The sequence below is a fragment of the Tauraco erythrolophus genome, chromosome 10 (assembly GCF_009769465.1).
Source record: "Tauraco erythrolophus isolate bTauEry1 chromosome 10, bTauEry1.pri, whole genome shotgun sequence".
In the NCBI taxonomy this organism is placed as follows: domain Eukaryota; kingdom Metazoa; phylum Chordata; class Aves; order Musophagiformes; family Musophagidae; genus Tauraco; species Tauraco erythrolophus.
Genome location: NC_141474.1, coordinates 2,865,926 through 2,893,150, shown reverse-complemented (window position 1 = coordinate 2,893,150; position 27,225 = coordinate 2,865,926). Strand labels below are relative to the sequence as shown.

Genomic DNA, 27,225 nt, shown 5'->3' with positions numbered 1-27,225 from the left:
AGGTAATGGTTTGTGTTGGGATGGTTCTGGAGAGCAGGGTTGGCAGTTTATCCAGCTGGGATAGCTGCGGCGGGACGGGATGAGTATCCCTGGTACTAACGAGCTGAATTGGACTGGAAAGATTTGAGTTAACGCAGGATCTGTGCGTGTGCACATCCTGACAGTCCCTGTCGATGCTGAAAATGGGAGGAAAAAAAACCACAGCTGCTTTGTGTGCCGAGCTTTGTTCTGAAAGTTCCTGCTGGTGCTCGTGCGGGGGGTGTGAAATGTGGAGATCGCGTCCTTACTGCAAAAACTCAGCCCTTTCCCCACCCTTGAACATGTCATTGAATATCGTTCTGTTACCTGGAGTGAACCATGGCGTACGGAGATAAAAATAATGCCTGTTGGCTAAATTGTGTTTTAAAGAATTTGGCAATTTTTATCGCTCGAAACAAATCTTCTAAGCTCCTTGTGGTTCTGCACAGCCACCTGTGCTGATACGTACCCGTGGTTTTTCCTTGAGAGGGAAGGCACAGAAATACTGCACAGTGTCGTGTGTGTAGGAGCTGGTGGAGATGGAGCTCCAGCTTAGCAGGTGGTGTGAGAGGATGAGTTGGTCTCTCTAATGACATCTCTGATGAGATGCTGCTGCACGCCTACTTCGTGGGGATGATCTTGTGTGAAGAGTATGGTTTGAGACGAAACAAACAAGAAAAGCCTTAAATTACTAAAGCATATTTTGAATTAACTCTTTAATTTGCAGAAAACTTGTTTAGAGGCAGATTTAAAGTGCATAAAACCTTGCAAACTCACAGTTTTGGCTGTGAGTATTTATGTGATGACTCAAGCCCATCTCACCTTTTGTGTTGTAGCTACATAACGGTTTCTTAGTTACTCGCAATGAAACTTCCCATTGTGTGGATATAAAAGCCATTTTTTCCACTTTTATATTCTGTCTCATTGAACAGGTTTTGATCTTGGCTAACATGGAGTCGATCCAGAGTAATTCTGTTACAGTCAGTGACGTTAGTTTGGATTTACACCAGTATAACTGAGGTCAGAGTCTGGCTTTGGTTGTCTGCTTTCTTAATTTGCTAAATATTTCATGTTTCCCAAATACCAAATCTCCTCCTCAGACCTTGCTGGCTCCTCCTACTTCCCCAAATTCCAAGAGTAACAACGTAGGTGAACTTTACTTGATGAAAGATTGTTTAAGCAGCGTCTGTTTTTTATTAGCTCAGCTGTTTTTCGTTTTTTTCAGCACTGTTTGAAGTTTCCTTGTACTCAGACTAGGATCTGAATTCATCCTCCTTTTCCTACTGGACTCGGTTTCGTCGATTAGAAGTGCAGTGTTTTAAATTATAGGGTGCTCTGCGATGTTATCATTAAGAATTGTGTGCCTCGGTGACATTTCAAAGCAGTTTTTCACTCTGAAGATCAGAAAAAGGGAAAAGCTCGTGCCTTAAGGCATTTACTGTTAATCAGCAACATAACGTGGTTGAAAGAGCTTAGTAAATGCGAGATGGGACTTTGGAGAACGAGATGAATGAAATTTTTCCTTTTTTTTTTTTTTTATTTCCTGACATTACGCTAGCTTTGTAGAAGTGTACTCCGAACTTTTATTACAGACTGTTTTAATTCACCATGTGTGAAAGAGATCTGGAATTTCGTCGAGGTTATTCTGTTAGTTAAATTGGGTTTATTATTAAGGTTAGATGTTTGGACAGTTTTATCTGTGTTTGTATTGTTTGGCTGGTACACTGGGACCTTGGTCCACATAATCATAGAATCATAAAATCATAGAATGGTTAGGGCTGGAAGGGACCTTCAAAGGTCATCTAGTCCAACCCCCCTGCAAGGAACAGGGATATCTCCATCTAGATCAGGCTGCTCAGGGTCTCGTCCAGCCTGGCCTTGAACGTCTCCAGGGATGGAGCATCCACCACCTCTCTGGGCAACCTGTTCCAGTGTTCTACAACTCTCATGGTAAAAAATTTTTTCCTAATGTCCAATGTGAATCTACCTCCCTCTACTTTAAAACCATTACCCCTTGTCCTATCACAACAGGCCCTCCTGAACAGCCTCTCCCCATCTTTCCTGTAGGCCCCCTTGAGGTACTGGAAGACCGCTATAAGGTCACCCCGGAGCCTCCTCTTCTCCAGGCTGAACAGCCCCAACTCTTTCAGCCTGTAACATTTGTATTCATGTCTTTACAGTTGGACTTCTGCTGTTACAGTATCTCTCCCTTCGTCTGATGACAAATATTCCTGCCCAGCATATCCAGCTCTTACTCTAGAGATAAAGAAAGGATGGGAGACAGGAAACGCCACCTCCTTCACAGTTTGGAGATGGTGGGCACACACAAACTCTGCCTGTAGTTAAGCAAAACACTTAAGAATGTTTTTGTGTATATTCTGTTGATTTTCATATCATTTTTCACATATGCTCAAAGTCTTTTTCTGAGTGAGGCCCTAAAGATTTTCCTCGGGCAACAAAGAGACTCTTTGGCAGAACTAGTGATTTAAAACCTGAGCGATAAGTCTTAACCATCCGGGTGCCGTTACTGCAGAAAACTGAACGAGAGCTTCCCAGAAAGACTGAATCACTCTTCATGTCTCTACCCGAATCCTAAATTCGACTAGTGACAGTCTTCAGCGTGACCGTACCGGTGGGCAGTTCGTAAAAAACAGGTGTTTCCTCAATCCCACACAACAGATTGTTGTTTAAAGAGAGTCTTTGTTCCTTGGTGTTAGTGTTCAAGAAAGTTAGCCTGCCTGGTGATGTATGAAGGAATTTCATGTTGGTTTATGAATGCCGTTAAGAACTGCATATCCTTGTTGTGGCTTTGAGCCTTCACCTGGATGCAAGAAATAAGGCAGAAACGAGAAGCTCTTGAGTAGCTGTAGCACAACCATCAGTTCGTGTACTTGTGCTTTCTTCTTAGAAAAGACTGAGCTATGGGCTGGACAACTGCTCTGGTTTCTCAGGCAGTCGGTGGTGGGCGCCTCGTGGCTGGAATGAGAAAGTTCTTGAGAGGATGTTCAAAAGCAGAAGGGAGGTTGGCAGAGGCTGCCTTCTAAAGAAACTGCCCTTCGAGGAAGAGAAGCTATTCCATTATCATGTGTTGTCTCGAGGCCTGAGACTTGCATGGAGCAGTGAAGTCCCACTGAAGGGGATGGCATTCAGAAGTATGTTGTCTTCAGATCTGAACTGCTTCCGCTGTTTGAAAATGCACGTGATTAAGACATTCCTTTTCTGACACTGTGCTTCCTTCCCTTATGGCGAGGTTGTGCCTGGGCAGCACAACTGCAAACCAGAGCTCTCCTCGCTATGGTGGCTACATCACTGCATCACAACTTTTGTTGGAAAAGTGTGTTTGGGTAAGTGTGTAAGTGGAGGTGAAACGGGCAGTTGAAGATTCAGTGTTGAGTCACTGGACTCGTAAGTCTTGTGGCCCATGAAGGACATCAGGCATGAGATGGACACTTGAGGCTGTGCCAGAGAGACCGTGCAGCAGGAGCACGAAGCAGCCCGCAGCAGAACAGAGACAGAATCCAACCTGTAAGGGCAAGATGAATCTCTTCTAAGACTAGCTTTGGCTAGAAGAATGTGTTTTGTCTGAGAGATGTATAACTGGTGCTCTTGTTCTTTAAAGAAAGATGAGTGACGTGTTGTGTGACAATTTGGGCCGCTGAAGTTATCAATTCATACAGCCTATTGAAAAATCATTCTTTTGCTTTCTATTTTTAATGATGTAGAAATGTTGGATGAGTTTTGTTTTCTAGCACTACCGGAATCTTATCAAGCTCTTATAATTTTACAAATTGTTCCGTATTACGTGCTAAGCCACTTGACTTTGCCTTGAAGAGGCTGAGGAGTGCTGTCTTGCCAACTCTGATACAACAGTAGTAGCGAACTGGTTGAAGGTGGACATTGCTCTAGTAACATCCAGAACAAACGCTGCTGTTGAGTAGATGGAGATCTTAAGCTTTAATGATGTTAGAAGACTGGATGTGTTGTGTCAGTCTGACAAAATAATATAAGAGGTGAGAAGCCCATGGAAAATGTGAAATAAACACCGAAACCGTGCCCCTACTCACTCAATTCCTTACTAGCACAAATGGGTGGGAAACTTTGTTGTATAAACAGGCTGAACAATTTATTGGAAACCATGGGGACTGCTTCCATTTTGAAAATGTGATCAATCTGTAAGAGTAACTTTCGTAACTCTTTAGCGATTGATTATTTTATTTCCGTGTGAGAGTTCCATGTTTTTCCAGTAGTCAGCTGAGTACATCCCAGTCTTGTTGGATGGACAACAAGGTGAAGACACCTTCAGCCGGACAGAAGGTGAAATTGGGAAATATAGGGATCAAGGCAAATAGGTTAGTCTGAGCTAACTCATGTCTAAACATAAATAGTGGTGTTATTTTGAAAAAAAATTAAAAGATGAGCAAGCAGAAAACAAGGTTTCTGCATAATGTATTCCTGTTTAGCCGATTTAAGTTATCCTCATGTGAAATGAGAGACTTTTGTTTAGGGTAAAAAAGTTGATGTTCTCTTTTTTTTTTTTTTTTTCCCCCCTCCCTCCCTCCTCCTCACATCTGCTTTTTGAATTCGCTTGGAGCGCGCTTGCGTTTTTACACTAGTAAAACTCGGTGGAATTTTATAATCCACAGATAATATTTAACGTTTCCCTCTCTCCCACAGCTTCCTAACAACTACTGAACACTCAAACCTGCATCAAGAGCAGAAACATTCTCATGATTTTTCCTCTTTCTTCTTCCAGAGCCACAAAACAGCTTTCCTATAGCCATTAACCTCCTGTTCCGTTCAGGCATCCCGCCGCCCGTTTGGAGACATCATGGCATGTTCCCCACGGTCCGTGCCAGGGCAACGAGCCCTGGCAAAGGGGCGATAGAAACGTGCCCAGAGCATGGTTCTGCTCCTGCCGCCGCGGCGAACCGCCGCCGGTTGCGCTGGGCTGCGGTGTGTAGATAAGCGTGAGTAAATCTGGGTGGATTAGTAGCTCCCCAGTGGAGCTCTCGTGAATCTTTCCATGATGAGCGACCTGGAGTTATTGCTTGTGTAGAAGAGTTGGCAAAAAAAAGGCAATGTGTTTCCTAAAAGGAACCAAATGCCACTTCTGGGACTTGGAGATGGCATCTGAGTAGGACTGCGGGCCAGGTGGCAGGGCCAGGCGCCGTAACCTAGATGTATCCGTGGTGTTTGTGGGAGCTGGCCTTTGTGGCCTTAAAATTAGTTTTTTATAAAATGCTTCTGGCCACTTAATTCTGAGTTTATCCTGAGTCAGACCTGCAGGTCTGGTTGCCTCCTCGAGTTGGTAGCTGCTTACGCAGGGAGTGAAGATGTTGCACCATAGTGCTGCTAGTGGGTAGCAAAGGCTCTTGCTTTGCCTGCTCAGGGGGTGGGAAAGGGTAACAGGTAAAGCCAAGAGTCTGGTGTTTTGGGGTTTTTTTGTGCCATGGGATCCACAAGATTGATAATCTATTCAGCTTTAATCCATACAATTTATGAAATTCTTGCATTTGTATCTTTTTTTATGGAGACACCAGCAACGTCCTTCAGCTTAGGACAGCATCATCTACTTCAAAAACTTCTCGTACCCAAGAGATTTTAGGTAGAGTCTGCAGGATGATGAAGAAAGGATCTGATGAGCTTTTAAGACGTTGGCTCCGGAGTGGAGCTCACACTGGGGTGGTGACGTGCTCTGCATGCATGGCTGAGCCGTTGGTGATGAAAGCCCAGAGCTGTTGTTTCACAGCTGGAGGAACACACTGAAATTGGTGCTTTCTGAACGAGTGTACGACTCTCTTCCAGCTTTGGTTCTCTCCTAGTCTTTTCTCAGTAGATTTTCAAAATTACGTTGTTATATTATAAAGTGTTTTGCTGGCTGAGATCTCAGTTCTAGACCAAATGTCTGCCAGCAGGAATGATGTTTAGATATGAATTAGGGGATTGTTTACGTACCACGGGGCTTCCACAATGTGGGGGATGCCAAGGTGCCCACCAAAGCTGCTCCGTCACTCACCTCCTCAGCTGAACAAGGGAGAGAAAACATAACGAAAGGCTCGTGGGTCGAGATAAGGATGGGGAGAGATCAATCACCAGTTACCGTCACGGGCAAACCAGACTGGACTTGGGGAAAAATTAATTTAATTTATTACCAGTCAAATGAGGATAATGTGAAATAAAACCAAATCTTAAAACCACCTTCTCCTCACCCCTCTCTTCTTCCCGGGCTCAACTTCACTCCCAGTTTTCTCTACCTCCTCCCCTCAGTGGTGCAGAGGGATGGGGATGGGGGTTGCTGTCAGTTTGTCACATGTTATTTCTACCACTCCTTCCTTCTTGGTGGAGGACTTCTCACACTCTTCCTCTGCTCCAGCGTGGGGTCCCTCCCACGGGAGACAGTCCTCCACAAACTTCTCCAATGTGAATCCTTCCCACGGGCTGCAGCTCTTCATGAACTGCTCCAGCGTGGGTCCCTCCCATGATATTCCTTCAGGAACAGAGGCTCCAGCATGGGTCTCCCGTGGGGTCACAATTCCTGCCAAGAAACCTGCTCCATTGTGGGCTCCTTTCTCCATGGGTCCACAGGTCCTGCCAGGACTCTGCTCCAGCATGGGCTTCCCACGGGGTCACAGCTTCCTTTGGGTGCATCCACCTGCTCCAGAGTGGGGTCCTCCATGGGCTGCAGGTGGATCTCTGCTCCACCGTGGACCTCCATGGGCTGTCAGGGCACAGCCTACCTCACCGTGGTCTTCACCACAGGCTGCAGGGGAACCTCAGCTCCAGTGCCTGGAGCTCTTCCTCCTCCTCCTTCTTCACTGACCTTGGTGCCTGCAGAGTTGTTTCTCTCACATATTCTCACTCTTCTCTCCCAGCTGCTGTTTCTGCAGCACGTTTTTTTTCCTCCTCTTGACTATGTTATCCCAGAGGTGCTACCACTGTCGCTGATGGGCTCGGTTGCCAGCGGTGGGTCCATCTTAGAGCCAGCTGGCTTTGGCTCTGTCGGACATAGGGGAAGCTTCTAGCAGCTTCTCACAGAAGCCACCCTTGTAGCCCCGCTGCTACCAAAACCTTGCCGTGCAAACCCAACACACGTAAGGTCAGCGAATTTGCAGATTCCCTTTCCAAAGTGACAAGTAAACCTGTCTGGCCTGCAGCCAAATCCTTGGGAGTGCAGACAGGATCAGGCTTCTGTGCAACAGGATTTATTTAGCACATGTTCTCAGAGGTTAATTGCATGACTAGTGGGGGTCAAGTTCTGGTTTTGGATTCTTCCCCCTAGATTCACAGGATGAAGTAAGTGCAATGCTACGGAGGGGAGAGCAACGGTAGGTTTCTTAGATTAGGTTAGATATAAGAAAGAAATTTTTCACTCTGAGAGTGGTGAGACAGTGGAACAGGTTGCCCAGAGAAGTTGTGACTGCCCCATCCCTGGAAGTGTTCAAGGCCAGGTTGGATGAGGCTTTGGGCAACCTGGTGTAGTGGAAGGTGTCCCTGCCCATGGCAGGGGGGTTGGAACTAGATGATCTTTAAGGTCCCTTCCAACCCAAACCATTCCATGATTCTATGATTCCTTCCCGTGTGGTTCTTGAATGGCTCCCAGCAGCTGAACTTACGGAGGCTGCGGTGTGCCAGTTAGGAGAGCTGGCTGTGGGGCTGGTCCTCCTCTGTACATCCCGTACCGCTGCCACGGTGAGAGCTGGGAAGAACCAGAAGCCACACCGCGAGGTGTTTCCCTGGCTTGGACCACAGAAGGGAAGGAGACACCAAAGACCATTGTCACCACCAAGCTATTTTGGCAGCCGTGGAGAAACTCAGCCTGGCTGCGTGACTCCTTTCTGCTCTTCTTGGGGTTGTGATGGCCATTCGAGTTTCCCAGGCTTGGTTCCTTAGAGTTCTGTGATAAGTTTATCCCTTACCAAATAGTTTCTGCTGCTAAAAAGTGTTTTTATTGGTCCCTTTTAGAAAATTACACAATTACAAAGGCAAAAGTTAAAGGATGGAAGAGCGCTGCTTCCAGCTGACTCCCCGGTTACCAAAGTAAACAGTGCTCTAATGAAGGTTTTGAGAGGCTTCTCTGACCATGAAAAACTTGCTATTTTTAAATCCAAACCACATTTTTTAAAAAATAGAACTAAAATCTTTCAGTATCCTCTTTTGCCCAGATTGACTCTGTCAGATAAGCAATTTTACAGTCATGTTTTCTACAGCTTTTTCCCATCGCTTTCTTGTGTAATAGAATCCTACAAGACCCCGGGTTGGAAGGGACCTCAAAAGATCATCTGGTCCTACCTGTCAAACAGAGCCTCGCCAGGAATAAGGAAAGTGTCTGTTAAGTAGAAATAGAAGATGAACTATTTTACAAAGTCTTTGTTGTTAAAGCTAATAATAGATTTTAAAAGGACCAAAAAGTCCGCTTGAACCTGGTACACCAGTAACTGACCTTCTTCTAATGTCTTTAAGTAAATGCTTAACTTAATATTAAAAACTTAACAAATTAATTGATGGTTCTTTATTCACAGCAGTATTTGAGGCGCCGTGAGAGCCCTGGGGGTGATAGTCACAACTGGACATTGTCAGAGTGAACCGTCAGTGTATGCAGACAGTGTTATCCGCCGTAAAATTCCCTGTTTTGGCAGCTGCATGCGGATTAGTTTCGTGAAGTGGACATTTATTTAGAATGATGCTTGGGGATTTGAATTTACAGTTACGATGGCTGAAAGGAAACGGTTCGGGTTTCTAATGGTTTTACACTGGTAATCCTTCAGCAATTCATTTTATAGCGTAATGCGTGGAGGGCAGTTGGGGCCAGTTCTGTCTGAAATCAATAAAAACTCTGTCATTGACATAAAAAGAAAGCAGATGCATTTTTAATAATAAAAAGAAAAAAAGTGGTTTTTTGGTGCAGAGCAAGCTCGTGTGCAAAATACTGGGAGTTTTGTGCTGAATGTGACAACTTCTTTCCTAGCAACTGATCTCAGGTTACTTTATTTTTGTTGTGCTTGGAAATCTCCGTCCTCAAAGGATGGCAACTGGATCCATCATAAAGCATTTCCTAGTATTGAACTGGTGATGTTTGTGTGCAGACATGTATGTGTGTGTATACACGCACACACGAGGTGTCATCTTGTAGAAGCTTGTTTTCATTCTAAAATCTTCTAAAATAATTTTTTTTCTTCTTGGTGTTCTTTTGAGAGACGGGTGGCTTGGTATGAAAACTGAGGAAAACTTATTTGGTTGTGTTTTAATTATGCAAGTGTAGATAGGTCTGTGGTTAGAGTCTCGTTATTGTCTTTTTGTTTAGGGCTAGTTGACTAATTATGTGATTTGCTGGTAATTTTCAGAGCAAAATTTAAATAAATAGCTTTTCAAGGATTGTGTCTGGCATCTGAAGGAGTTTTAGGTCAGTCTTTACTTTTTGTGTGGTTCTCTTAATGTTTCTTTTATGTTTCTGTGGAGGAAAACCCCTAAAACCTACCACACTGTGTGTGAGCTTGTACAATATGAGCTTTGAACAGTTGTGCTGTTCTGTGTTGTCCGAGGTCATGTAACCCCCTTGTCAAAGAAACTCCAGCAGACTCATTGAAGTATGTCATATCAGATTCCATCCATGATATTTATTTTTTTTTTAATTATCTTTTACCCTTTGAGGGCATTACAAGAACACAAGGCTTTTAAAGAACAGCACTAATACGATAACTTCTTCTGGAAAGTCCATGTTTCTGTGGTCTCTTGACAGTTCTAGGCACCAACTGATGAGTGCTGTGGTCTCCATAAAGCTTGCTGGAAGCATGGCTCCTTCTAGAAAACATTGACTCCTGGTTTATTGACAACTTGGTAGTAATTACACAAGTGAAGTACTGTTCCTGACCTGGAATATCACTATATACTACACAGTGTGAGTGTAGAGCATTTCTCATCACCACGGACTGAGCAGTACTGGGCTGTCCTGGTCTCAGGATGCTCAAGTTGCTGTTGGTGACTTTTTTTGCTTATGCCATCTGGTTTTATGTAGATGTGGGCGCTGAGCGTGTTAGTAATTCCATACCCTTCATGAAAACAATGTGGCTGCAGTTTCAGCAGGAAAGAGCCAGTTGCTTTTTCAGTTTTGATTATGTCTCATGATCAAAAAGCTGACTTGGCTTGAGTAACGTAGCCCTCTCCAAGGATCTCCCAAGTTTCTTTGAAGGAACTAATCTGTGAATATGATCTTCCAAGCAACAGAAGCTTTTAATTAGACTTTATAATTTGATTCATCTATTTTGGAAAAATAAAAGAAGCTGTGATTTAATTTGTTTACTTATTTATTTTTTGGACCCCTCCTATGGTGAGATACATTTGGGGACATGGTGGGAACCAGTGAAGAAAGAGAAGGAGCCTTATGGGTGAGCTTGCAGTGCCAAGAGGCTCCCGACCGCCGCTGGAGCTCGGCTGTTCCCGACCGCCAGCGGTGTGGGCAGCAGCTCAAAATGCATCTTTGCTAGATGTTGCAGTAAATAAGTTCATTTTGTAACGCAGGGCCGTGGACAAATTTTGAATTAAAAATCGAGTCTGAAGGAGTATTTGATTCGACTTCAGCATGTTACGGTTGTTAATCACAAACCAGCACTGTGAAACTTGCCGTTATCTTCATTCCTGCCCTGTTCTTCAGTGCAAGTTCTTTATGCAGCGCTGTGACGAGTGGTGATGGAGTGTCACCAAAATACCCAGACCAAGAGATGAGCCAGAAATAGACCTGGTCTGAACTGGAGTTCAATCTGCAGAAAGAATTTAAAGAGCGTTACGAACTGAATTTTACTCAGTTCAGATCGTCGTTAACAAGGGGGAATAAACAAAACCAGAAAGTTCATCTGATGACCTTTTCAGATGCTCGGTATGAGCTGACAGCGCGGGGCAGCTTCGGGAACTGGTTGCAGTACGGTGAGGAGCTGTGGTTGTCCTTGTCAGCTGCTCATTCTCTACTTGTAGACCGAGAGAAGCAAATTAGTCCATCAAAGCTCTCATGCTGTATAGTGTCAACAAAGGCTTTTTTTTTTTGTCCCCTTTGTGTCTGCTGGTGCTTTGCCTTGTTAGAAAAGCAAAGCAGCAGTAGGAGCTTCTGTGCTCTTGGCGGTGCTGGGCTGACCAGCGTGAAACCGAAACCTTCTGCGCGCAGAATTGATGCGTAAGAGCGCGGGCAGCAGTTCTGAACGTACGTGGTTCACTGAGATGACTCCAGGCTTGAATGTAGGGGACCACCTCGTTGTAAGGGACCCACATGGTCTCCGTGGCTCTTTTGGTCCGTTACCTCTCCTGGGGACTGTTGGCTGAGTTGGCAGCTGTGGCGGGGTGTGTTGTGATTTGGGCAACCATCCATCACGAGCTGGCTAGAGGCACCAGAGGCATGTCAGAACTGATGGCTGCTGGCCCCCCGGTGAGAACGGACCTCCAGGGTTGTTCAGAGAACCCAGGGAAGGGAGGAGGAAGGTGGGTCTCCTGCAGATGCCAGGATTCTTTATGTTTGCTTGTCCCCATGAGGAAAAAAAAACAAACCCGACTTGCTTTGTGTCAATCCTTTTAGATTTGTGACATTTAATAATCACTGAGATTACTTTAGATTTTAACCACATGGAGTCAACTTTTCTGGTTTCTTTGCCTCTTGCTTATGCGCCAGCTATAAAGAAAATCTTCTGGCCTAGGGTGGAACCAGAGGGGACGTTCAAGGGAATTATTTTCTTGGAACAAAAATCAACCTGTGGACCTATTCAATTCAGGTTTGCTTTTTCTTATTTCCAGCCTGAGGGAGTACTTTTTTCTCTTGGTGGTTCCACAGCCAGTGTGATGTAGTAGCACTCGTGCAAGGGGCTTGAGAAGCTCTAAGGCTTCATCACACGTTTAAGAGAGAATTTGTAGCAATCCTATATTTATTTTAATGCTCTCTGGGTAGAAAAGGCTACTCTGCACATCCTGTGGTTTTATTACTGTAGTTCTTAGAAGGAGGAAATAACAGTGTGCTGGTTGTTACTGTGCTGGGCAAACCAGCACCTGGTTTTTAATATTTGTTATTGTTGCATTTGGTTAATAACTTCTAGACAACTGCACTTGAGACTCATAAGCCAAACTTAGTGCTGGTTGCAGCAGACAAAAGAGAATATTAGATTTTATCCACTGTAGGTCTCCAAGCTAGCTTTTCTCTTCCAAGAAATGTAAATATATATAATGTCTTTTTTTTTTTTTTTAAACCACTGATTATTTTCCTTTTAAAAAAAAAGAGAGAGACAGGCTCATAAATGTTACCACAATGGGAAATAATATAAATATGCCACTTACTAAGGCACGTTTTTAGTAAAACTTCTGTTAAATCTTTGATCTCTGAGTTTTATCCAGGCTTTGGCCACTGCCCCGAGGTGACTGGTGAAGAATTTGATGTATGAGGGTGATGACCATCGGCTGTCCATGAGGATGGAGCTTCGGTAACGCCCCACTGATGCTGGGTTAGGCACCTTCGCAGTGCTTTGCAGTTTACGTGGAGACTCTCTGTTTTTTATTTGAATAGCAAACTCAAGAAAAACTCTGTGTGCAGTCTGACTTCTTCCAGCCAGTTGTCTTCTTAAGCTGAAGTTTGCATATTAAAGTTAATAGTCATAAGTCATGCGGCTCAAAAGCTGTTTAAAAAAAAAATAAATGTGACTGCATTAAGGAAACATGTGAGTTTGCTGGGTTTGTTTGGCTTTTTTTTCCTGCCTCGTTAAGAATCTGGTAAAAGTTACTCACTGGAGTTCTTGGGCTTTTCAAAATTTTCATGATATCCAGGTTAAAGTCTAAAAGCTAAAAGCAACCGAGTCACGAGGAAATATAATTTTGGAAGAAACTTTAAATAGTTTGTGACATATGCTAGTGCTAAACATCTTGGCTTACTCCAGTGCTCCCCGAGCCCGTTGCAGGGGTCTTTCCAGTGGGATGTGCCTTGGGGGACTTGTGATTGTAGGTGGCATCTCCAATGGTGCTTGTGCTTCTGGAAAAACTCAGCAAGATGTTTATCCACATGGCTCCCGTCATCTTCTATGAGAGTTGAGGGTCTCCTTCACTTCACAGCATGAAGCAGAAGGCTGTAAGTTTGTGGGTTTTTTTCCTAGGTGGTGGTTAGTAAAGCCTATCTAGTTTATATTTTGAAAGTCCACTGCTTTGGTTTAGTAGTCTACTCTAGAAATTTGTCATCAGTTAGAAGTGGAGCAGCATTTTAATCGCAGTCGTGGTTAAAACAATAATCCTCCTGGTTCTGTGTAAGTTTGTCAGGCGTTTGAGGAATAAAAATGTGCTCTATGATTTGAGAAGCCAATAAAAAGTGTTTCTCTTTTATTTAGTTGTACCTGTGACCTCGTACTCTGGTGTTGGAAAGGGCAAGAGAGCACTGTGAAACGCTGTGATGGCAGCTCGTTGAGTGGTCTGTAGTGGAACGAAGACCTGATGTTTAGGAGCCAGTTTGCTGATAGAAAATTAAAGGTTTCTGCTTGCATGCCCTTAGGACAGCCAGCTGGCTGGAGACTGGGGAAGAGCAACTCTATCATTAGTCTTATTTTCTTAATCCTTGGCAGATAGCTACTTCTGAAGGTCTTCAGAAGAATTATAAGCAGAGCTTTACAGTGAATTTGATACAGAGAAGGAAGCTTGAGAAGAGAGCGTTAAATCAGAGAAAGCTCAATGCTCAGCACTGTCAGTAAACAGCTCTTACAGAATAATTGCTAGAAATTATAAATAAAGAAACCAGTTTCTTTTGACTGCGGTGCTGGCTTCGGCGTCTTAGCTGTCCCAGCTGGGCACTCCAGTCCTTTGTCATCTCTTCACTCGTGGTGGTAGAAGTACTTGAGATTGTGTACAGGAAGACAGATCTGATAAAAAAAATATATTTGTGTGGATATATATATATATAAAAATAAAATATGGGCAAGTAGGGGTGTGTATGTATATATGAAACCTACATTAGTTTTCTGATCTCAAAAACTGTGACAGTTGCCATAGCTGGGAAGCAGCACTCGGATGGAAAGGCAAGATGGGAACTGCTTAAACTGGCATCACTGGTGAGATCAATGTATGTAACCATGCCCAGTGTGTGATTTTTATTTTTTTCCCCACTGTCATACATACATTTCAAGAGGTAAGTTTTGACATATGTTAGAAATGTGTGCTAGGGTGCCTCCACTACGTTACGTAATTCCCGTTGGCATCATTCGAAATCTTGCCTTCTTCCCCCCACCCCTGCCCCTTTGCCATACATGTGCTATCAATAATCCCAGTAAAACAGAACCTCCCAAAATTGTGTGAAAATAAGTCATTTATTTGACAGCCTGATGGTACAAATAGCTCACTTGCATAATTGGACCAGGAAGTTTTTATTCCTACTGCTTCACTCCAATCATGATACTTAATGTCCAGTGAAGGATGAAAAGCAATTGCTTTGTGTGTGCAACTTGCTGATGAGGATGTAGCCATCTCATGTATACTGCAGCTCTGAAAAGGATTTTTCACGGGAATATCAAAGTACACGTTTTTTAGGGTGTGCATTTGAAAAATACGCGTGTTTTACTGAGTACAGACCCTTATTTTTCAGATGCCCGGTGCTAAACTTGTCAGTCCACTTCACAAATAAAAAGGAATGTGGAAAATAATTGCCACTCAGGTCTTTTTTGTGCTGTAAGATGTGGGAAATTATATATTTCTTGAGCTCTATACTACATAAAGAAGAAATAACTAAATATACTTGGTTTTTTTCAGTTCTAGGCCACAGGGGGCCATACTTCCACTCCATTGCAAAGATGCAGCCCTGGTAAAAATCTGCACGACTCTGACATTGTAACAATAAACCAGTGGAACTGGGATCACACATTGTTGTGTGTGAAAAAACAGAATGTAGTAAAAGGCTGTTGTAATGACATTTGTTGTTAAAATACCAGAGTTTTGCTGCTGTTGTGTGAGCTCTTTTGGTGTGGTTTTTATTTTTTTGAGTTTGTAGTGTGCTAGTTCTTAAGTTTGTTTATTCTTTGGAAGTATCCAAAGGTGTGCTGTTTTTTAGAGGGAGTATGATTTCCATTTTTTGTCTTTTTTTTTTTAATCCTGAGTACTGTTTTACATCAGGGAAATATCCTTGCTCTGATTTAGAAGGAATTCTGTGGATGAGAACGCTCCACCGGACTTAGCATCTCTGCTGAAATTCCTTTGGCTACCAAGTAACAATTAGAGCTTTTTTTTTTCTTCCAGCACAAACAAATTCAGTGTCCTGAGTTGATGAGAAGGAGGTAAATGGCTTCCATGTTCCTTTTGCTAGATCCTCATAAAACAATCAGCTGTCCAAAACAGATATGTGGCACAGATGTCTTCTGTGGTCAGGATTAAGGGAGTGCCAAATTTGCAGTCACCCTCAGTGGTAATTACGTGTGAGTGTGTGTCACTGGGTGATTTGTGGTTTTCCCAGTGCGTTTGCTGTTTGGCTTCTATGGAAGCACGCAGCTGTCTGGGATGTGGCAGAAAGACATGGAAAAACACTGGGGCCTTTCAGAACGGCCAGGCTGGTTACTGGGGCCTTTTCTGCTGATGTACGAAGGAGATGGTTTTTATCAAATTTGCCCCAGAAAGGAAGTATGAAGACTCTTTATATCTGTCAAATGGACTGGCACCGAGTTTTACGTTGCCATGTTTGTTTAGTTGCTTAGGGGCAAGCTCAAACACCGTCGTGGTTATGTTGAGTTTTGTGACTGTGGTTTAGAAAGTCCTGGCTTTGTTCAGTAGTGTGCAACCGTTCCTTTAGAATACGTTCCCTTTCCCATGTCATCTGTTTTATGTCTGTGTGCAATATTCAGTCTTGGATCATCATGTCAGTTTGAAAGAACTGACCTTTACGTTGGCATTTGAGACACAGGAATTTCGTTACTGGCTCAGACACGCCGCTCGCTGTGTCTGTGTTGGGTTTTTACCTTCAGCACCATCGATTCCGGAGGAGCAGGGATGGGTTTGGAGGAATGAGCAATGGGGAGACCTTCGTAACAAACTACTCCCAAATATTCCAATATCAGTACCTAAAAATTAATTCATATTTCAGCATCAGAATGGACATAAAACAACCTCCCAGTACCTAAAGGGGCTACAAGAAAGCTGGAGAGGGGCTTTGGACATGGGCGTGTAGTGACAGGACACGGGGCAATGGATTTTAGCTGGAAGAGGGGAGATTTAGATTGGATATAAGAAAGAAATTTTTCCCTCTGAGGGTGGTGAGGCACTGGAACAGGTTGCCCAGAGAAGCTGTGGCTGCCCCATCCCTGGAAGTGTTCAAGGCCAGGTTGGATGAGGCTTTGGGCAACCTGGTATACTGGAAGGTATCTCTGCCCCCTTGGAACTGGATGATCTCTAAGGTCCCTTCTAATGCAAACCGTTCTCTGATTCTTTGATATTCTATTAGAATATTTCATGTGTCAATCTTTGCCTAAAGAACTAATGAAGTTAAAAAAAATATTTTTTTTTCCTTCTGCGTTGCTTGGTGCATTTGCAGGATCCAGTTTCTGAGTAAATGTTCTGTATTCAGAATGATGCATTTGTAACTATGCTGGATTTGAGGAATGTCTGACTTTGGTGCTTGACTTCTGCATGCAGTTATTGAGACTTTGGGCAACGTGGGTTGTGGATGAACGTGTAATTAGACTGATGAGTTCACTGGCGCTGCACACATACCATTAAAGACGCACAAAAGAGCAAAGTTGTGCCTTCACTGCTTTTCTCAGCCACCAAAACCTATTTTGAGTACTGACACATTGGCCTTTTTCTTTTTACCGTGTTTACTGTTAACTTGAGTGCTTCTTTGAAGCCGTACCATAGTTCAGTGCCTTAGTTTCAGCGTTGTTCAGATGAAGGCTCTTACACACGGTGAACTAGTACAGTGTGCTACCCTAAAACTGTTAAACCCTTTAAGTTCCTTCAGAAACTCTGCCCGAACTCATGCTCCACGGTTTATATCTTCCAAGTGCTAAGAACAGTTCTTCATCATGATCTGAACAATTCTGTGACAGTGCTGTGGTTTAGCGTTGCACAGGCGTTGGTGTCTCAACCGCGTTGAGTCTCAGACCTTTCATTCCATGGAGCCGTGTCCAGATTGATGGCTGCAACTTGATTTAGACTTCACAGGTTTTGAAGTTCTTATCGTATCGGTAATTTAACCTTCTATAAGAACTTTCTGTGGTGCTTTGTTAGAGGACTTGCCCTTCTTTCCCAAAGTCCTTTTAAGAAATGGTTCCTAGCTGGCAAATAAAGGACTTTGGGTAACGTTTTCTTCTCACTTATATCTATTCTGAATGCTTTGAAGGCCTGTGTTTACCTGCACTGATGAAATAATCTTGCTTGGGTTGTGTTTTGAGTGCAGCAGAGTGAGGATAAAAGAAGATGAACTTGGTGAAGGCAAGCAGGTCACAAAGCTGGTGGCATGACAGCGTGTGAAAGACAGTTGGTGCTGGGTTTTCTGGTACAAGTTGGTGAGCGTTCAGCTGGTGAGAATCAGTCACATCACCATTTAGATCTACACTGATGGGCTTGTAAGCTACGTGTGAAGAGCACTCATACAACTCAGAGAAGATCAGATCACATGGATGGAGGAAGCGATACCAGCCCAGAGTTGGATGGTTATTGCCATTCCAGATGCCTTCTGTGTCAGTAATTGATGAGTTTAGAGTTGGCAGACTGAGGGTAGCTGTAGGTTTCCGTGAAGTACCAGCATCTTGCTTACAAATTGAGGTATTATTCATGGTGTTTCTCATCTAAGAGCTGACCTAGAGATGGTTGCTCTTACACTGAGAGTGTTGGTGCCACTCATGGTGCCGCTGTTTGTCCCTTAGAGGAGATCATTACTACTGAAGATGTGAACGATCCTATTCCCTCCTTTCTGGGGCCTTGCTTGACTTCAGGGGAAGCTGATGAGCTCCGACCTTGGCTGCAGAGTTGGCTGGACAGATCCGCACTCTACACCTCCTGTGAAGTTCTCCGTTCTGTCCTGACAACAAATAATTCTCTACTGGATGCTGGCTGGGCCATCATCTAATGTCTAACCTGGGTGCCATTTCAGAGATCTGCTCTTTACTGAGCTCACAGCAGAGGGCAGCCAGAGCCTGGGCGTGATCCTGCGGGTGCTGGCAAGGGCTCCGGCTTGGCATCCGCGCGCGCCGCTGGAGCCAGCCCATCGGTGCCTGCGGAGAAACGCGGCGAAACTCTCATCCCATCTAAACTGGGTGTGCTGGTTTAGCTTAGCTGAAGTCATGTTGCTTTTCAGATCTTTGTTTTATAGGGAAAGAGAGCCTTTCCAAAGGATTTACTGCTCTAGAATTGAAAAATGTAGTCCCTCGATTGACAGGGAATAATGGAGCGAGTGCTTTTACTATATGTGTAAACCCGTTGTGTTATATGCTTTAGAACAATGGTTGGCAGGGGATAAATTTGAAGCAAAACAAAGCTTTATTACAGGCTTTAAAGAATACCCAAAGGAGGATGGTGCCAGGTGGAGGGGTAGGAGCGGGAGTGTGGTGGGATGAATTACGTGGAGCATCCTTATAAGAGCTCTTTGGATGATGGTGTAGCACTCGAGTAAATAACAGTCACAGATAAATGACTCAAAGCTATAAAAAAAAAACCCAAAACCAACCCAATACATCAAACTTGAGACAGTTTAATATTCTAGGCAAGGTTTCGTGTGATCTCTTGGGTGACTTTCAGAGGAATTGAAACCCACAGTGAGCAAAAGGCGCTGTTAAATAGAGGCCCCCACGCAAACGCCGGTGCGATTGGAGTAGACTTTAGTGATGGCTGTTGTTGAAACTCCGGCGAAATAAAACTTTGGACTGTTTAAAAAAGAAAAACGTCTCGATTATGTGGAAGATAAGTACGTATTAACTTTTATAGAGCTTGGAACGCGCTGCACGGTCTGCTGAGGCAGCACCTCCCTGTAAGCTACAGCTGTATGGAATCGGCACCGCTGCGGTCTCGTGCTTTCCTTTCACCCTGCCTGCGTAATCACACCCCATTTTTGTGTGCTGGGATCCAGCTGATCTCTCCCAGTGCTCCAGGGCCCTAAACTAGCAGAGATCAATTCCCTTTTTTCTTTCTGTGTCTGTCTATTTATGCACTGTTTTGTGTTTGCACTATTTATGCACTGTTCTGCACTATTTGCACTATTTATGCACTGTTTTGTGTTTGTCTATTTATGCACTATTTTGTGTTTGTCTATTTATGCACTATTTTGTGTTTGTCTATTTATGCACTTTTTGTGTTTGCCTCTTTATGTCGATTTTAGCACCCTGAAGCAGCCTGCTGAGCTAGATGAGCGCCGTTGCTGGCAGAAGGGGAGGACAGGAATGCCTGCCCAGGGCAGGGAGAGAACGAAGCGCACGAGTGCCAGGACAGATTAGGGTAAACTGTCAGGAAATCACAGCCGTAGGGAAAAACAGCTGGTTAGAATCACATTTGATACCAATTAGGAAGGGAATTGTTGAAGGGGCACAGGGAGGCTGGTGGTACAGCCAGTGTGACTGGGGAACGCTCGAGTATGTGCTGCTGTTACTCACACGCCCCAGTCGCCTTCAATTTGATGTCCTGCCCATTCTCAGGATACAAAGACATGGCAAACGCCACAAATAAAGCTGATTCTGCTTCAATTCTCTCTGGCCACTGCTGCTAGGTATGCTGAGGTTGGGCACTGGACTCACACTGGGCTTTTCCAGGTAGAGGGTACGTGTTCTTCCAGGCAAGAGATGTGGCACCTTTGGTTTTTTCAGTGATCAGTGAAGGTAGAATGTGTGTTCTGTTCAGAGAGGCTTCTCCTTCACGTTCATCTGTACAACAGTTTCTGGAAAAATACATTATTTTTTGGTGCAGCCACGTTTGTTTTGGGGCTTTTTGTTCCCTTCTGATTACTAAGAGCAATTAAATGGTTGGTCAAAATCAAATGTGAAAGAAGCACAACACACAATGCTTTATATGCCTGTCAATGTTGAAGACACCTAGAAGTTGGTAATACTCGAATGATATTAAAGTTGCTAGATTTGGAGTCATAGACTTCAGTGCTGGGTATGTCATTCCCAATTATTCCTTTGTTAAATCCTTTTAGTTTCTTGTTGTTTTGTGTTTTTTTTTTTTTTTTTCTACCAGATTTTCATGAATCTGAAATAGCTCTTCAGTGGAGGTTATCTTTTGATAATTTTGTGTTTTCCTCATATTTTCCAATTTTTTTTTTTTTTTCATCCTAGAAATTGGACCAGTGACGATAACCACAGATCCCAAGAAATTTCAGTTTGAACTCAGGGAACTTTACGTTCAGGTGAGTAACTTGTTCATTCTCTATGTGGTTCTAGCAAAGGCCTCGTTTCCTCCCTCTAATCTTTCTTCTCGTGTTAATGTTTCTGCTACAGTGCTTCGTCAGGGTGTAGGCCCTTTATCTCTGTCATTTTCCCTGCACAAACTGTCATCTTCCTGTTCTCTAGTCATCTTAATTTGTGATTATGATGAATTACTTTGTCTTAGTTTACAGCATTGTATGGGGACTCAGTTGAATAACACAAGAAAGAATAGTTAGATAATGCTAACATTTATTTTGCATTTTAATTAGTCCTGCCACTTGTTCACAAACACTTTTATGAACTGTTTTCCTGTGTTCTGGAACTTATTTCCCATGAAAACCCTTCATTAGCTTTAACGAATTTAGGTACAAAAGGACTGTAAGACCCGTCAAGTACAACTTTAGGTACTGCCTTCACCTCCGTGCGTTGCTTAACACCTACTGGTCCAAAAGCATCAGGTTGACTTGGGTACTCTTGTCCTACACAAACCCAGTGAATGGTTTCTGTAGCTTCGGAGACAAGCGGCGGTTTTTGAACTGGCACACCAGTATGTCTCCCTTGGTGGAGTTTCCCTGGGTGAGAATGTACCACAAACAACATCTGGATCAGATGATAGAAGGAAAGAGAACTATTGGAACGGAGTTACCCTTACTGAAAGAAAATATGATCCTATTGTCCTGTCTTTTAATCAAGCAAAATGCTTCTGAGCTGTGGAAAACATTGCTGGGGTAAGCAGTGCCAGACAGGCTCTCCCGTCTTAAAAGAACTATCTTTTAGAAACTGGCACATGGTGTAATCCCTGTAATAAAAGATTATTTGAAAGCCAATAGTGGTTTGGGAAGAGTCAGTAGTTTTGGGCTAGTTTGGGAACAGTGAGTAGTTTCAAAGTTGGCAGAAGGATTGAAATTCAGAGAAAACAATAGTAAATTTTCAAGGAGGCAGAAAATGCCACTCATTATGCTGTTCTCCTTCATAGGGAAATTTAAAAATCTTTCCAGTCTTTACTTTTTGTTTTCTAAATAGTGATACTGGAAAATAATGGCAGCTGTTTCTGAAAGGTACCTGATTTAGGTGAAGCTTTTGGGAATTTAAAACTCAAGCAAGTTGTTTATAAGTTTCTGTCTAATGAATTTAAGATTTCTTTCTTTAATCCTGATTGATTGCATATTTTGTAATTGCTTTCAAGATGTGCTCATTCAGCTAAATTAAGACTTTCACTGATTTACGTTCGTTAATTATATTGGTGAAGGGCCGAAATATAAATTGAATAAAGTGATTGTAACAGGACATCTTGCAGTAGTTCTCCCAGAAAATATGAACATTTCCTACATATCCTACAGCTTTCTAATTTCTGTATCTGTAATTAGATTACAGCTGTATTAGATACAGCTTTCACAAAGGATGCTAATTTGCATAAGCAATGTATTTAAATCTTGTCTATCTGAGGATCTTCTGCAGTATATTCACACAGTTTGAGTGTGACATGATACACATGCCGATGCTCTTGCACCAACAGTTCTGAAAAGGCCTTATTTGAGTAAAAATGACAATTTACCTAATAAAAATAATCTTTTGTAAGAGTTGTCAATAACACTTTGAAAATCAGGTACTAAATTTATCCTTTTGTAAGTGGATGCAATGCCATTTAAGTAAACAGTTACATAGATATTAAATTTAGACATAAGAAATGTAAGTAGTACAGATGAGCTGAGCTAAAAACCTAAATTTCTGGGTGCCTGTGCATGCTGAACAGAAAATGAGATGCTGAGCTTCACTCACCTCTGTTTTTCCAGAAAACTTCAAGATAATTGTAACCATGTTTAATTGCAATTTGGAGAGAAAGGCAGGAAACGTTTAAAGGAAATTTTTTCTTCTTTTTTTTTTTTTGTTTTTTTTAAATAAAGCTAATACCCCTTTTCTGTGTTATGAGAATAAAAAAGTTCATGCTTGTTCTCAGAATAACCACTTAGCTCAGCAGTGCTTTTCCTATTGTACGTAGAAAATAGATGCTGCCAAACAGAATATTACATGAGACAATAATCTGGTAGACTTGAAGTGGGGATAGAGATATTCTAAGTAGGTGTCTGTAGAAATTAGCTATTATTTTGACTTGACCTACAAATTAAAGCTTTATGTGGAAGAGTCTTTCGCTGAAGATGACGTTCGCTTTGCAAGAGCAGCAAAGAAATAACTTGGATATACTGAGCTGTCCCATAGGATTGTATAAGCATTGCCAAGACAAAGTTCTGAAGTGCATCAGAAGTGTTTTTGGAGAATTACTTCTTGAATTTCAGGCAGTTTGGAGCCTAACACTTGCTTTTCCCATAAAAGTAAGACTACATTTAGAAAGGAAATAAAAAGAAAAATGGCAAAGTACCTATGCTTTAAGATAGATGGGAAGTTTATTGATAATCTTGCTTTGGAATGGGATTAGAGGTACTGACAGATTAAAAATCATAACTCTCACGAACATTTCATTGAGGACAGAGGGAATTCTTAAGGACTGGGGGACTGTGGGAGGTAAGGGTTTTTCTGGTTTATGTGTCTGTGTGAATGTTTAACCTCAAAACATAATTTCTGGCATCTCAAGGATTAACATAGATACAACAATTGCATTATCTTTTTTCTTCTTCCTTCCCAGCATGTGGAGATTTGTATATAAGCATGTGTGAAGGCAGGTTGATAGTAAAAATAAAAGAAATAACTTTTATATTTAATCTTGAAAGTGCAGGGATCTGTTGCCATTTACAGGGGCAGGTTTTACAGTTTGCGTTCAGCTTTTTGGAAAGTTCCGTCTTCAATACGCCAAGTTAATTTTTATGGAAGTTAAAGTGAGCTTTTATTTAAACAATATTTTCCTCTAATTCTTCATTTCGGAAGAGGAAACTGATCCTTTCACATCAAGTTAAATAAAGTCATACTTGGAAGCATTTTGCTGGAACACATGGTCTGCTTAGCAACACGGGTCACCGAAAACGTGTCACCTGCGCCCTCTCTGCTGAGCTCCCTGCACTGACTGCCCTGCAGCATGAAGTCTGGGTCAAGTTCTTGCTGTTCCAGTGTCGAAAGGTCCTCCTGGAGCTCAGCACTGCTTGGCTGAGATCATTTCCCATCTGCGTCTACGACCGTGACCTCCCAGGACTGCTGCGTACTACCGGAGCGATTAAATTGTCAGCCAGTAAGGGAGCGTGTGAGTGTGGGAAACGGAGCTGTGGCAAGGGCTGGAGCTGAAAAAAACGTGGTGCCCCCCAGGAAAGATAAGAGTGACCACAACACCAACCCTTTTCAGGGCTAACGACCCTTCCTTTGGCTTTATTTTCCTTAAGGAGTTGTTGCAGTTGTTGCTCGTGAGTGAGTCTGTGGCAGCACTCTGCAGAAACCATGCAATGCTTAGGATAAAAAAAAGCACATAAATTATTAGAAGCTGAGAAAGTATCTATCTTGAATTTATTTCATAGAATCATAGACTGGTTTGAGTTGGAAGGGACCTTCAAGATCATCCAGTTCCAACCCCCCTGCCATGGGCAGGGACACCCTCCACTACACCAGGTTGCCCAAAGCCTGTCCCAAAAGAAAATAACTTATTTGATATGTTCTTTTTTTTTCTTAGAAAAATACTTTGTTTTTCTTCTAATTGTGAACAGGGTGGTGGAGACTGTCCAGAGATGAGCATCGGGGCAATAAAGATCGCTCTAGAGATTTCTCTTCCTGGTTCTTTCATCTACGTGTTTACTGACGCGCGATCCAAAGACTACAGACTGACCCATGAAGTACTGCAGCTCATTCAGCAGAAACAGTCCCAGGTACAGAGGGGGTTAACATTCTGAGCTGGTTTATGTATTTAATTCTCAATATTGAAGGGTAAAATTCTTCTGCGTGAGACTCACTGAAGTCTTTTTACAGAAGGGACCGTATACTGCCGTTCTAGGGAATTTTTTTTTTTTTTTTAAATAGAAGCTTAACTGATCTAATTAGGAAAAACCTTAAAGGAATATTCCTTTTAATGTTGTGAATTAAATAGTGTGAGTGACCCTTCTGCCAGTGTACGTGTTCTGAGTCAGCTTACCAGTTATGTGGATGTTTTTATGTTATCCTGAAATAAGTATTCTGTGAAGTACAAGTGCTGACAGGTGAATATCTCTTCTGAAGTGATTCTTGTCTGTTCCTTTTCTTCTCCATCGCGTTTTCCATCAGTGGTGGGTGCAATATGGCTGTCCTTGATGCAAAGTGATACGAACCCACACCAAGTGATACAGTGCTTTTGTTCATGCCTTAATGCTGTCTTCGCAATGTTTTCCTACGGTTCACGCCATGTGCCAAATGATTTTTAATATTTTATTTATTTTTTTTTTTTAATTACAGGTAGTGTTTGTACTGACCGGCGACTGTGATGACAGGGATCATATTGGTTACAAGGTCTATGAAGAAATTGCCTCAACGAGTTCTGGTCAAGTTTTTCACTTGGACAAAAAACAAGTTAATGAGGTAACTTTGCTCGAATTCTGCAATGTAGAGAGAAAACAAGACAAGGGGCTTATACTCTAAACCTTTAAATGACCTGATTGTGGGTTAAAAATTAGGGGAAATTCTAAAGATTCTGCTGTTGGTATGTGGACTCTCTTCCACATTTCCCTTCCTTCTTTTCCCATCTGCTCTATCAGGATGCAATTCTGCAGCTATTATTTATGTTAGGGAAGTGTGCAGTGCTATATCTAAACAGAACCTTTCCAGCTTCCCTCTACCAGTGCCAGAAGGCTTCCAGGAGGAGAGCCTTTAAAGTACGGAGCAGTTCTGTGCTCGCAGTGGCCCAGTGGCTCTACTGCTCTGGATGAGAGTGCAGTATCAGCTTGAAATGAGCGTTTTGTTAGCAGACAAAGGGGTGCTGAGAAGCCTGAACAAAAATGTTCCTCCCATTCTGGACAGAGAGTGGTGATACAGCAGGTTCCCATTGTTCACAAAGTAGCTGTGCTGAGTTTTTAATGGAGGTTATTGTTGCAGTGCTCTGGCCAGCTCTGCTGACTTTACCAGTAATGGTGATCGCTGACCCACAGCCTTCAGTGACTATTTTGTTTGAAGACTCCAGTGAGTCTTAGGCAGAAATGAAATTCCAATAGTGCACGAGAAGATAATTTGGAGAGAGATGAAATCACGTGTTAGTTGTCTGGGGAGGTGGAATTGTTTATAAATGTTGTAAACGTTTTCCTTTGACTTCCTGGTATAGGCAATAACTAGATGAGTTTTTTTAATAAAAATTCACTTTGGCTTGTTCCTTTTTCTTTCTTTCCTAGAATCTGGGCAATGACAAATGTTGGAGATACATTGCAATTTTCTACTGTTGTTGCCTAGAAAAATTGAAGTTTTTATTGGGGATGTTATAAGGTACCAACAATGATGCAAAGGTGATCAAAAGGGGGAACTTCCCAGAGGATTTATCCTCCCAAAGTTAGATAGCTTAAATGTCAGAGGAAAATAAATAAGCTGTTGGGACTGTGCTGTTCCTGACCTGCATGTTGTCGTAATATGTGTATGAAGGGTAGAACTTCTCTCTCTATGAGACCCCATGAAATCCCTGTGTGCAGAACGGATCATGATACTGCCAATGGGAAATGCTCTTTGCCAGGACTGCAGTTTTAGAATACAGCTTTTGTTTGATTGTGGTTTGGTTTTGTTTTTTTTTTTTTCTTCTGGTTTTGGGAGGTAGAAGTGAGCAGAAAGATCAACTTGTAGGTTCTAGGCAACACTTGTTGAGTGGGGCTGGTGTGCACTGGTGCGTCGGCTGGCTGCCCCTGCCTTTTGAACTTCTCGGCACTTTGCTGTTTCCAACAATACCAACTTCTGCTTGCATGGTTAGTCTGTCTTTGAATGTTGAGTAAGGCTTTAAGCAGGGGTTTCAGTAGCCACTTTCACCTCCTTCCTGCTTCATCTCAGCATTTCCTTTGAGCAAATAATGGGCTCCTCTTCTGCAGGCTGGACAGCCCCTGGCCTGCACAAGGGACAGGGGTTGATACCAACAAGTGATGGTATCAGTAGGTGCTGTTCTTGCAGGATGGTTTTTTTTGGGGAGGGAAGTGTAGAATCATAGAATTGTTTAGTTTGGAAGAGACCTTGAAGATCATCAAGTCCAACCGTTAACCTAACACTGCCAAATCCACCACTACAGCATGGCCCTCAGCACCACATCTACACGGCTTTTAAATACCTCCAGGGACAGCGACTCCACCACTTCCCTGAGCAGCCTGTTCCAATACTTGACAACCCTTTTGGTGAAGAATTTTTTCCTAATGTCCAATCTAAACCTCCCCTGGCACAACTGGAGACCATTTCCTCTTGTCCTGTCACTTCTTACTTAGCAGAAGAGACTGACCCCCACCTCTCTACAACCTCCTTTCAGGGAGTTGTAGAGAGCTATCAGGTCTCCCCTCAGCCTCCTTTTCTCCAGGCTAAACAACCCCCGTTCCCTCAGCTGCATCTCATAAGACTTGTGCTCTGGACCCTTCACCAGCTTTGTTGCCCTTCTTTGGACACGCTCCAGCACCTCCATGTCTGTCTTGTAGTGAGGGACCCAAAACTCAACACAGTATTTGAGGTGTGGCCTCACCAGTGATGAGAACAGGGGGACGATCACTGCCCTAGTGCTGCTGGCCACACTATTTCTGATACAAACCAGGATGCTATTGGCCTTCTTGGTCCCCTGGGCACCCTGCTGGCTCATATTAAGCTGGCTGTCAACCAACACACCCAGGTTCTTCTCTGTCGGGCAGCTTTCCAGCCACTTTTCCCCAAGCCTGTAGCATTGCGTGGGGTTGTTGTGACCCAAGTGCAGGACCCGGCACTGAGCCTTGTTGAACCTCATACAGTTGGCCTCAGC

General features: G+C 43.0%; 1 protein-coding gene across 1 annotated transcript in view; it reads left to right on the top strand.

The window, feature by feature from the left end:
* Positions 1-27,225, top strand: part of HMCN1 (hemicentin 1) — a 201,735-nt gene that overhangs the window by 13,057 nt on the left and 161,453 nt on the right. Inside the window, exons 2-4 of the mRNA XM_086617855.1 lie at positions 20,268-20,338; positions 24,002-24,160; positions 24,720-24,842. Coding sequence (XP_086473981.1) covers positions 20,268-20,338; positions 24,002-24,160; positions 24,720-24,842 — 353 coding nt within the window. The remainder of the gene's footprint in view (positions 1-20,267; positions 20,339-24,001; positions 24,161-24,719; positions 24,843-27,225) is intronic.